The sequence below is a fragment of the Lepisosteus platostomus genome, chromosome 7, assembly GCF_059453375.1.
Source record: "Lepisosteus platostomus isolate fLepPlt1 chromosome 7, fLepPlt1.hap1, whole genome shotgun sequence".
In the NCBI taxonomy this organism is placed as follows: Eukaryota; Metazoa; Chordata; class Actinopteri; order Semionotiformes; family Lepisosteidae; genus Lepisosteus; species Lepisosteus platostomus.
Window position 1 is genome coordinate 60875427 of NC_142617.1, and position 12708 is coordinate 60888134.

Below are 12708 nucleotides of genomic sequence, written 5' to 3' on the forward strand. Positions count from 1 at the left end.
TTTTTGTGGTCTTAATTAAAGAATCTGCTCCCATTTTATGACAGTTCAGTTCCCCTCCACTACTCCTATCCAATTTAATTATTCTGATGTACATAATTAGCATGTGGTGGCCATTGTTCATTGCATTTGCATATTATATTGGATAATTGAATGGGGGCTGATGATTAAATTAGGGGGGATGACAGATGATTCAGCTTTGTTCATGCACAAAAAAGTTAGCTGAATGACTACGCTGGGAATAGCTGCTTTTGCATATTCATTTATTCTCCATGCAATTTGCTAATTTAAAAAATCTGTTGCAGCAAAGTATTTAAACTTCTGATCCTAGCTGCAGGACACAAGCTGCTGTGTTACTTCACCCTTGGCTACTTTTCATCTTATATTATTACAAACGCCCTCAACATAGTGAACAAAGTGACGGGGGAAATAAAATACTGGCAAGAAAACTGATCTGCCAATCGGATTTTTTTTTGGGTGCGGATGTTGCCTTTTTCTGCCTCTTACAATACAGCGAGCCTCAATTTAATCGAAGACCAACTATAGTATACTATGCTGGTTGACTCCACTGTGGCAGACAGTGCTTTACAGTATATGCTTCGAATCTAAAATAATTAATCACTTAGATGTTATGAACATTGTTGGGTTTCTAGTGATATAATGGTTTTTGATTCCTGTTGAACACGGGTATCCTTGTCATACAGCACAACATATTTAAGAGAAAGTACTTTAAACAGCAGACACAGTAAGCACATTAAATTAGATTTTTTTTTTGTTAATTAAGTTTTAATGTATTAGACTGATATATATAGAGTAATGATTCACAGTCTAGTAATTTTGAGTACTAGTTTTAAGACATTAAATGACTAATGTGGAATACATGGGAAAATATTTTCTGTGAAGGTAAGATTTAATTATTTACAGTCTGAACATGTGCTTTGTGGTGGTGGGAATGAGTGAATCCTGCAGTTTGAGACTAGGGAAGAAAACCTTTTAATTTGTGTCTAATGCCCAAGAAATTGCCAAATGTATGAAAAACACCAAGTATTTTGACAGTATAAAGTCTGACACTCCTGAATAACCTACAGCTACTTGACCAGTAATTCAACCATTCAATGTAGCAGGATTTAGTAAAATGTCAAAAGTCTTAGTCTTGCCAGTGTACCACACGTTCAGAAAAAGGCAAGATGGATTGAGCCAGTGCAGGGCCATTCATTTCAGAGCAGTGCAGTAATGTAAACACAGCCTATCGCAGCTTTCCAAGTCAGGGGCCTGCATGCTTTTTTAAGATTCTTTCAGATTCTGCTCCATCTGTCTCGAAATATAATAAAATAAAACAGAAATATGCGAGAATTCAGTCTGCTTGCCAGTGACGCCGGTCACATAGAGTGTGATGGAAAGTGCTTTCCGTTACCCTTGGTCTCTCATAAAATCATGTTTCCTCTTTTTAAAAACACTCTACATGTGAGCAGGGGGAGGTGGAATATGGGCAAAGCACTGAGGTTTTTTTCCCAAAACACTCCTGACCCGTTGAAGCTGCTCCACGGTGTCTCTACTTTGTGAAATTGTTACAAGCACCAGTTGGTTCTAGTAAAATGCTAATATCATTCATTTTAATATTAGCTTCTTGACCAAAAAGAAACACAACAAATTCAGAAATCTGTTATTCTTAGAGCTAAATTACAGCCAAATTCACATAATGTGTCCCTGCAGAAATATAGACTTCATAGGCTTTGATCTTTGTAAAATAAATATCAGGTTACTTTTAGCACATTTTCTTCAGACATGAATATGGGGTATAAACATCTGTGATGTAGACAGACTTACTCTACACATTCATAATAGCAAGGTGAATATATTTGAAGGCTGGATTAGAAGATGCAGTTTTCCTGATATGTAATTCAATAGCAGATTTTTTTCATTGGATGGCATACTGTATAAATACAATATAAGCACTTACATCTTTGTAAAACAACTATTTTTTTTTTTTACTCCAGAGCACCAAGAATGATCCTGGGCAGTGTTGTGTTCCTGGATTTTTTTTTCCGTGCGGGGTTTAAGCAGGATAAATGTTTGGAGGGGATATTTGGAACAGCTTTAGCCTTTCACATGCTAATGTAAGCACTGGCGGCACAAGAAAGCAGCACTGACCTGTGAGCCCAGCGGTGACAGAGTCTGCTGATTCAGTGCGGGCTGCTCCAGTTTTGTTTATGTATGCGCACAAGAAATAATGCAGATCATAAAAAAGGACTTTGAAGGGGGAACCACTATCCAGAGTGATATATACCTTCTTCTCTGAAGATATAAATAATTTGCAGAATAGCGCAGTCTTGCAACGTTGTTAGAAGGATGAGTAATGCATCGTCATTTGTACAATAACAATTCGGCTGTTTCCCGTAGTCTTATTCTGTGTAAAAAAGATCCAGAAAGGAATAATAACTTTGACAAAACAGCACGTAGCTGGAGAAAGAAATCATTTCCTTGTTTCAGACTGCAGCTTTCCTTAAATAACTTATCATTTCTGCTCCTTCAACTTTAATAACACAACTCAAGATTTTTAGACAATTGCAGTAAAGCACTTCCTAATGCCTAAAATTTAATTAGCTAAAAACTTTATGGACAAACTAAAATCTCAACATTTTGTTTTCTGAAATGGCTTGGAGAGTCACTCTTAAATGTTGCAGGTCTGAAAGCCGAATGATTGAAATGGTTTTCGGATGGCTATCGGAAGAAAGCAAAAGCCCGTTTTAAAGTTTAAAAATGTGTTTTCTTATGCCTGATACTTTTACACTTCGAGAACTATATGAGGTAGCCACACCAAAAAAATCTGAAAGAGTTCCAAGGCAAACCGAGCCAAGAGTCCTGTTTCATTAGCAGTGATTATTAGATACCCTCGTAGTAGAGTTGCCTTCACTGCCAGATAGTGTTGAAAGATATTGGAGTGTGGAAGAAGTCAAACTGCTGCCAGGGGACAGCTGCGGCCCTGAGAGTGAGAGATGACACAAAAATACCAATTGTCACTGACAGACTGTACAGTCCTAAATGATCGACCTTTTTCATCTGCTGGAAAACCCCTGATTTCCTCATTCTCTGAAAGGCGTTTCTTCAGCTTCACAGCCCAAAGCCAGAACAGTACTTTTAATCCCCATTAAACTAATGTTGTACACTTCTTTGAACAATCATTTAGTGCAGAGATTACTGAACAGCTCTTCGCCTGGAAGCAAAGCATGACTTGTGCAGACCAGCAAGGAACCAGTGGCTTGTCAGACTACACTGCAAAATTTATGCTGCCTTTTCTGTAAACAGACAAGAGCACACAGCAGCATGTAGGATTGCGTCAAGGGCTGGTCTCGGCACAGTAATACGAATTGTTACACTTCTCTTACAGTTCCAATCGCACACATTGCTGGTTAAAAAGTATATTTTAAACATTAGAAATGTTGTACAGAGGAATGTAGGCCATTTAGCCCATGTAACTAGTAACTAATCAATTTGAGTGTTTCATCGATCCTTCCTGAAAGAAGCCAAGGGTGTTACCTTTAGGAACAGGCTAGAAGACCCAGTTTCAGACACCTACAACCTTTGGTGTAAAGAACTGCCTCCTGTTCAGTTTTCAAAGGCACTTCCCCATAGTCTTTGTATCCTCTTGTTTGTGTTTCACGATTAATTCTGAAGAAAGTCTTTAGGTTGACTGAATACTTGAATCAGGTAATCTCATTCTGCTCTGTTCAGAACTAAAACAGTTCACTCCAATAAATGTTTCTTACGTTTATTATATTTCTGCTGCCTTCATGTAACACTCTGTCATCTGTCAAGTATATGTCCTAAAATTTGTCTTTTTGAATTTTCTTTGCAACTTCAAGAGTTTTCTAATACTTTAATTTTGGCATGATCTGCTAATGTGACTAGTTTACTAACTACGCTAGTATCTCTAGATCACTGATAGAAATTCAAAGCACCAATGGTCCTAATACAGATCCTTGTGGTACCCCACTAATTATGTAACACCAGTTTCACTCCTTATCTGTACTGTTTTCTATGCATTAACCGGTTCTCACAAAAACTTGCATTGCTTTGAATGTCTGACCTCAGATTTGAAAATTGAATTTTACAAGAAACATTTTCCAGTCTTCTCAACATCTAGATATTTAATTTTTATGCTCTGTTGGTTTAGCATTATCATATGCATCACACATAATGGAGGTAAGATATTTGTGTCTATGATTACGTGATTTGTTTTTTACAGTGGGTATCATCTTCAAGACCAGAAAGTCTGGTATGCTTGGAATATTACCAGTTAGCAGCGCATGGATAGCTTTTCCTATATTCTTAAGTACAGTTGGAGGAATACCATTAGATCCTGGATATTTGTTTATAGGCATCATTACATGCAACACTTCTGCCTATTCTAAGCTAATACATTAGCCACTTTGGGCCACTGCTTTCTAGATTTTGATTTTGTTTATGATTGGGATGAATCTGTTTTGTTGTTCTTGAGCTGTATGTAAATGTGTCTGTTCTCTTGCTCATAAATGATCAGTCCATGCATTTGCTATCTGAAAGCTGCTTTTTCCTGGCAACCTGGACAGGATGCTGGTCAGTAAGCCAATCCAGCTTATCACAAGCAAATTGCAGATAAGTGCCGTCATATTTAATTGACAGGAAAGATGTCGACCATAACAGAAGGTTGGTTCATATTGCCTTTATGAATTATGCATTTTCAAACTAGATATTTGTTGCATCCTGGATATCCAAGATCCATGTTCTCTTTTAATTTTACTGCTTCAGGATCAAGAATGATCTTTTGTTTCAATAATGTATTTAAGCCTCCGGCAGATTTAGGAGCAGGGAAGTTTACACAGCACTTGTACAGAATTGAAGACCCTGTCAGTGGGTGGTATAGGTTGTTAAGATAAGTTCTTTCAGCAGTGACTTCCTTTCATGAGCCCTTACGGCATCTTTAAATGTGGTTTGCTTGCTTTCTTATCAGTAACTTGACCGTGCCCACTTTATGGTAAAACAAACGTTTACAGAGAAGATGGGATCTGTTTTGTATTTTGGGTCGTTGCTCAAATTTGTGATACTGTTTGAAGACTGACGTGTCCCTGCGCTAAAAGAGTCAGACGTTCTGCGAGCGTCTAGACGCAGAAATGTGTAACAGAAACTGCTCCGTATCTGTTTGAAGATTTTTTTTCCCCAACAGAGGGGTTAATGTAAAGAGTACAGTGTGGAGGAGCTTGTCTCCACTAACAGTAAGGATCCAATTAAACTTCATTGGAAGAATGATGCATCGGTGAAGACCATTTTGTGTATACCCGATAGTGTGCTTGACCTTTAGAACAGTGTATTTTCTCTTTGCTTATGAACCCATTATCTGCCTTAGAAATGTTAGTTTCTGTATTGCAATCTTAAACTCCATAATGGACTCTGTCAACAGCATACCTTTGCAGCCATCAATATAAGTCATCTCTGCAAGAGCTGGTTTGTTACAATTCCATATCTGCAGTTACCCTTGCAACCCCACACATCATTACTTTTCTTAATTCTCCTGGAGCAATGACAGTATTCTTGAGTCTTTGCATTTTCCCAGTCAATTTTTTTGTCAGCTTCTTTTCTAATCTCTCGCTGGAGTTTTTAGTTTTATTAAATTGATGAATTTCAAACTTTGGGTTTGTTTACACTGCAGCGTTTGCTTGTACATATTTGTAAAACCAGCAGATTTTGGTTTGAAGGAGTTTTTCCATTCAGTTTACTTTTGTAAAGGAAAAATGCTCTATGAAAACTCATTGGAAGCTTACAGTACATTGCATTTTGCATGAACAGCTTAAGCAATAATATTCCTTTGAATGTTGAAATAATGAGACATATAAATGTCAATTTCCTATTTTTAAATTTGCTTTTAATTGAAAATTTCCAAATTAAGTTATCTAAATAGACAACCATTCAGAAAAATGGTTCCAATTAATAAAAAAAACAGCAAAAATATGGCCGTGCCCTGCTTAGGAATGAGATGTTCTATTTCAACAATGGCAGACTAGTCCAGAGAAAGGAGGAAACTGGCTCTGTGAGGGACAGGCAGGTGACCGAAGGTGATGACAGAAGGTGCCCACGACAGTCCAGGATCATCACATTCATCTGGCTAATCTGCATAAGCATTATCACTCTGCACTGACTGTAACATGAGAAATCCCAGTATAAAATAATGCTGAAATGTAGGAGATGAAGTTACTGCAGGTGAAAGAATGTGAAGATGTGGCATTTCTTTGCCAATAAATACTGCTCTACTTTGCCAAGGCAGCAAACTTATATTATTCTGCCTTCCAGGAAGAAGAATTTGTCTGTGGAGATATTGTAGTGAGCATTATTTTGGTTATTGCATTATTCATCTTCTTGATACTGTTCACAGGGGTAGCATGCAGATGACGAATCTCATTGTACACCAGAATGCTTTAGCTGCACATTTAGGGCATTACGTTGTTGAGTGTTTGCAACAGCAGGTCTTGCTTTTCTGCAAGCCACCTGGAAGCATTAGTTTTCCAGCAGGACAACGCAAGACCACACAGTGCCAGAATTACAATGGCATGACTTCAAGAAAACAATATCAGTGTCTTGCCTGCTTTTTCTCCTGTCCTTATATACCAACGTCATTAATGCATTAAGGATTATCGTCTATAATGCGATGGACGCCAACCGTGATTGTCCAGTGCTCACCAGCTGGCTGCAGGTGCAGAGGAGCAGTGTCATAATATCCCACAGCTGTCTATCCGGAGGCTGATCAAGTCGGTACATCGACCCTGCCAAGATTGTGTTAGCGCTCAGGGTGGTCATAGCTGATACGAACTTATACTGTTTTCATTCTGGCAGTGTCATATTTCGTAATGAACTCTTGCATGATGTTCATTTGCATTTTTATCCACATTTACTGTTATTTTGTTAGGTATCTATTTTTAAAATATTGTATTGAATCCATGAGCATTGCGTTTCTTCTGTGCATCAGTACTGTGTACAGTATTTCTTTGTTTTTCTCTATTCATGATGGTTTGATTTTTTGATCAGCTTCTGTAAGGACCTATATTGATTTATAATGGAGAGGGGCCATAGTGCTGTTAGGTTTTTTTATAGCCCCCTGACATCAAAAGTAAGAGTGAAAGCACTTTGCCACTTAGCAGTGAGCATGTGTCAAGTCAAAGATCATGTCTTAGAAAAGGGTTGTTCAAAGTGGTAGGTTTCTCTTATTGGTCCTTCTTAATAGTTCGGTTGTGTCTTAACTAATAAATAATCTGTCTTCATCTGATTTTCAGTAATTCCTTAAGTGATTGTCCCAAAACACACTGCTGGATTTATTGTTTTAAAACTTAAAGCTTACTTACATTTTATAATTTACCGGTGAGATCTTCAGTAAAAGCAGTGCCTTTGTTTGAAATACCAGTGTATTTGTACTTCAATAAGTGCCGAGCTATCAGACACTTAGCTTTTATTACCTTCCTTGTAATTGTGGTTGATTCATAGGTTCAAACAGTTGTCATTCTTTTTATTGCCTGAGTGCCAGAGAAGGTACTTCTGGGAGAGAGGGAATGACTGGGTTCACTGCAATCCACTGCTGGGAACAGTGAGTAGAATTCTCTTTCTCTTAGGAGGAACTGGAAAACCGAAGCAGAGCTGGTTAAGGCAAACCTCTGAGCTGTCTCTGCCAAGATGGTCTTGTTTTATGTCTTCCCCGCAGTGCACACTTGAGGGCAGACAATTTGTTTAGAGTTGTGAAGCTCCTGCACTGAATCGTGGAGGATTATGAGATCGCTCTGTGATTTGTGGAACTGTGCTCTCTGTGCTTCACCATACCTCCCTCTTGCCACAGGCAGTCCTAGCACAGACCTCGGTTGTGTTAAGTCCCTCTACTTCTGAATGCTTACATTTGTGAGGCCTAGTCCTGAGGTCCCCCAAGGGAAGGAGTTATTCTTTAGTTTTATGGATTATAATGTTTAATGTTCTGCTGAAAGATGAATTTTCTTTGCATCGCATTTTCAGATTTATTTAATGCCTCTCTTGCCAGTTGCTTCTTAACCACACTGTCACTGGGAAAGATTGATTTGATATTCTGAATAGTTTAAAAATGGAAATCCTACTTTTTACAGGACCCAACTTAACCCTTCTGTCTTCTAAAAACTAACAATAAAAACGAATCGGCCTTTCAAAACATCCCAACTCTTATTGATTCAAACTGATTGCACTGCAGCTTGGATTCAGCGGGATGAGACTGGGGGCAGAAACATCCCTTTGCTCTAAGGAGTATGTGAAAAAAGTGAAAAAAACAGGACTGAAATCAGCTAACTTTGTGATCTGTTTATTTATCCTAACAGCATAGGATGTGAAATAAAAAACCGAATCAGACTACAGTAGATGCTGTGCACAGGGTTATCATATGAATCTGCTCCACCCATGTGCTCAACAAAGAACTTTTACTGCCTGAGAAAGATGGATCGGTTTTGTTTTCCTGACATTCTTGCAGCATGTTTGTCTTAAAACAGACCTTAATTTGATATAACGTCCACTCATGATCCTTTTGAACATTGCTGTAGAACACAGTCCAGAAGTGTTCCAACCTTGAAATGATAAAAAATGTGAATTATTGGTTTGTTTGTCAAGCTCTTAAACCCTAAAGTGCATTATTAAACAGAGAATGTATTGGAAGAGTATTGTTAAAAGTGTTTTAAAAATCTTGTAAATCCTGGTAATTTATGTCATTGTGGTCGAGGAGGCTCACCCGGCCCTTCTGTTTTCAATTTGAGCCCAGCTCTGATCTGGGTGTATGTACCTGTAAAGCTGTGTTTTTCTAGCTACGATTTACAGTCGTGACCTCCGGTTTTTAACAGATCTTCGAAAAAGCGCTGCAGCCTGCCTCCCAGGCTCCAGAGAGAGCCAACAATAGGTCAGCCCCCCCCTCGCACCCCACCCCTGTCTTTTGTATCGTCCCTTTGTAATCAAACTTGTCTGGGAGTGATTTGATTTTAATATTAGTGAGCCGGATAGCACGACTGCGTTGAAAGGGTTTGGTGTGGCTGAAAGGATGTCAGCACAGTGAGGATTCCATTAACAGTATTGCTTCATTTCTTAATGTGCCTGATGACTCTGAGAACAGGGGCTGAGCCTCATTCATCCTCCTTTTCTCTTCTCTCGGGCTCGGCAGGGCCAGCCTGGTCCACTAGTAAAGCTCTGCAGATAGGTAGGAAGATCAGGCTTTTGAGCCATCTGCTGCAGTCCACCGGCGAGACTGAGTCCTGTCATACAGCCCTCTGCCTGTGCAGTGAAGGGTATTCAACAGTTAGAGAGAGGTGATGCTAAGGTGCTGCAGACTTGTTGGGCTATTCTGTTTTGCAATTTGAGTACCTTAGATCGACTGGTGCTCTATGACTGGAGTTTGAATTGAGAATGGCTGTGTTTTAGAAGACCTCTAGAAAAGACTATTCCCTTTAGTGAACTTGCAGAGCTTATGCAACTTGTGCTTTAGGGGGAAAACATTTAAGGACATATTTTATGGTGGGGAGGGCACCCAAATGATATCGTTTTCTTGTGGTTTTCTTGTTTAAACTGATGGGTTTTTTTTTTCCATTTCACAAAACGTCAAAGGCAGTAAACATCCTTATTGACCGTTTGGAACAGGACTTGAAGTCTGAGGGGAGTTGTAGCTCATATCTTCAAGGGGAGGGAGAAACCCCTCACTGTTCCGTTGTCAGTGGAACCGCAACCATGCAAAATACCCACCGTCCACGTCTGGTGCAGTAAACAAACTTCCACTAGCAAAGGGACCCAAAGCAAGAACATAGAGTTCCTCACAAATAGCATGTAAGACACAAGTATGTAGTCCTGCTTGTGGAAAGCCTATACTGGCTGCCACATGCACAGTGTGAAGTAGAGCCCTGGCATGCACACAGCTTATAACTTCCACAAAGCCTTTCAAGAGTGCACACTACCTACAGCTGGCCTGTTTTCAGGCTCTCTTTACAGTGATGCCTGCAGTCGAAGTCCTAACGGAGATGTATACAAATGTTAAAATGGTAATGCAATTTCTAAGACCGAAAATAAGGAATGGCCAGCACACGTCATTTGAGCTTTCGGCCATACCAGTTCAAAGAACCTTTTAAAAATAATTTGTAACCCTATCTTTTAGTATATAGAATGCAAGTCCTTGCAAAATCCATTTGACCTCTGTTTCCTTTTTAATATTTTTTAAATTTTGAACAAGATTTATGGGGTTTTTGATTCACAGCCGGCAGTGTGACGGAGTAGCTGTGCTTTGTGTGTGTTCCAGGTAATCGTGCAGTCTGGCAGGCAGCCCAGTGTGCTGCAGAAACTGTGTCAGCTGCCTTTCCAGTACTTCAGCGACCCGCGGCTCATCAAAGTGCTCTTCCCCACACTCGTCTCCGCCTGCTACAACAACCCCCAGAACAAGGTCATCCTGCAGCAGGAGATGAGCTGCGTCCTGCTGGCAACGTTCATACAGGTAGGCCCTGCCTCGCGCCTTCGCAGTGTCCTGCTAAACCTCCTCCCCAGGTCCGTGACGTATCCTGGACAGGGGTAATCTCTGAACACGGTGTTCCTGCGCATAATCACTGCGCATTCGCCTTTTGTAACTGCTAATGAGCTCTGATTTTGTTAAAGCTGTGTTGGAAGTTAAAAAAATGCTTTTCTTTACCTGATCCGTATCTGACAGAATATTCACTGTTACACATCATACCACAGCTTTAGTGATACGAGTCAAAAAGCAAATTTGACGCATAAATTCTTGTTACTAATTAAATGGTAACTTGGTTGCTATATTAGTTGCTTTTTATGGGTTTCTACCCTTGACAGAACTCTTCTGTGTCTAACATTTTCTAATGGCATTTTAGTCATTTATTTATATGAGTAAAGTTCAGAACAAATCCGTTCACTTCTCTTGCACCAAGTGTGCAGATAATATTTGTTGTGCAGGATCTGCTTCAGTTTCACAATGGGGATATTTCAGTACATCTCATCAGGTCTTTGAGCTGTAAACTACAGTGCTACTGCACGTTTCTCGCCACAACATCCTACTGGGTAAAAATGTTAACTGGGCTTCTTGACTGTTCAGAACTGCAGTCAGTACAAATGGCCTGTTGCTAATTTATGTCGGATTTACCTGCCATGTGCTGACTCCCTGGTAAACAGATTCCTTTTTTATCTTCCCTGCCAATCTCCCCTCTTGCTCCCTGGCTACCTAGATTATTTATTTTAAGATTAGTTTTCCTTAAAAAAGAGAGAGAAAATTGTCACTTCGTTCAAACACTGAAAAGATGTATTGCACCCTGGTCTGTTTCTCTTGCGGGCTTCTTAGTGAGCACAGACCGTTTAACAAAAACTGAGCAGTATTTAGGCAGGTCGTTGTCTTCTTGTGCAACAGGGAAGATATTCATAAGTGGTTTTCTTTTTTTACACCAGCCTCAGATGAGGATTATATGTGTTGCAATGCACGAATTAAATAAAACAAAATGACTCTGGTCTGCCAGCATTTCATCCAGGTTTGAAAGCAAAAGTAAAGTCTATACTGTACATATGTTTGGTGTTAAAGTTTTTTCTTAAAAGGCCTCCTTGGATCAATAAAACACAGCTTCTCAGGTGTTCTAAAGAGATGTTGACATTCACCTTTTATTATTTGTGTAACCTAAGATTAGAGTTGAATAAATTGTTGTTTCTGTAATCTAAATCAGTCATTACTGAGCTAAGATAAATCTATTTTTTACTTGCCAGATGAAAGGACTTGATAATGAACACACAGGTGTTTACATACATACTGTAACTGAAAGCACTTTGCAGGTGTCAGGAGTTTTCCACGTCTATTTTTCATAATACATGGTGCCTTGTAAAACTTGTATAACTAGAAAGAACCCAATACATAGAATTTAAAGGTCCTATTCAATGAGAGAGGCAGAATTTTGTTAAGGATTTGCATTCATCTTATGTTTCTATAGTCAGTGTGAATTGCTGGGACAGCTGTCAGACTAATATTGATTGATTTAGGATTTTCGAAAGACTTCCAATGCTTAGCTTAGCCGACAGCATTTTTGCTTATGTTTGCTTAGGATTTTGAAGAAGATTCAGTGCACGGCTTTATTTTTTTTAGGCACTGATGGCTTGGCAGTATGCTCACAAGTATGCGCCTTCTCTAACAGATGAGTAACAGAACTCCACAAAACATTCTTCCTTCTGCGCTGACTAAGGCACTGTAACACTGTCTTCTTTTCCCCAGGATTTTGCTCAGAGCTCAAGCCAGACAGAAAACAGAACATCCCAGCAAGAAGGTTGGTTTTGACTCAGTGCTTGTCTTTGTGAGATATTTCAACTCTCTGTACTTTTAGTTTTTATTAGGTCCAATATCCATCAGGTATTTCATTCATCATTTGTAATGCTAAAATAACATTTGTGAAAGACTATTTTTGAGAGTCTGTGTGGGCGAACTGTGTTATTACACATGAAGATCACAAAGGATTTTTGTTGATAAGCTTTGTTACCATTACAAGTTATTGATGTGCCATTTGTGTTTGTTTTTTAATAGTTTTCTGATATTTAGACATAATTTTCTACACTGATTGTACAGGCATGGGTGATATTGTTTTTATTTCCTATTCACTGGCCTTTTGCAGAATCACATTCTTCTTATTAAAATATTTAAGGATCTTGTCACAAAACCTTAGCAGT

The 12708-nt window shown here is 39.1% G+C and overlaps 1 protein-coding gene across 5 annotated transcripts in view; it reads left to right on the forward strand.

Moving 5' to 3' along the window:
• scaper (S-phase cyclin A-associated protein in the ER) overlaps nucleotides 1–12708 on the forward strand; it is a 129627-nt gene that overhangs the window by 115513 nt on the left and 1406 nt on the right. For all 5 annotated transcript variants that reach the window (XM_088641542.1, XM_088641541.1, XM_088641543.1 and 2 more), the window contains 2 exons: nucleotides 10304–10495; nucleotides 12260–12311. In XM_088641542.1, coding sequence (XP_088497668.1) covers nucleotides 10304–10495; nucleotides 12260–12311 — 244 coding nt within the window. The remainder of the gene's footprint in view (nucleotides 1–10303; nucleotides 10496–12259; nucleotides 12312–12708) is intronic.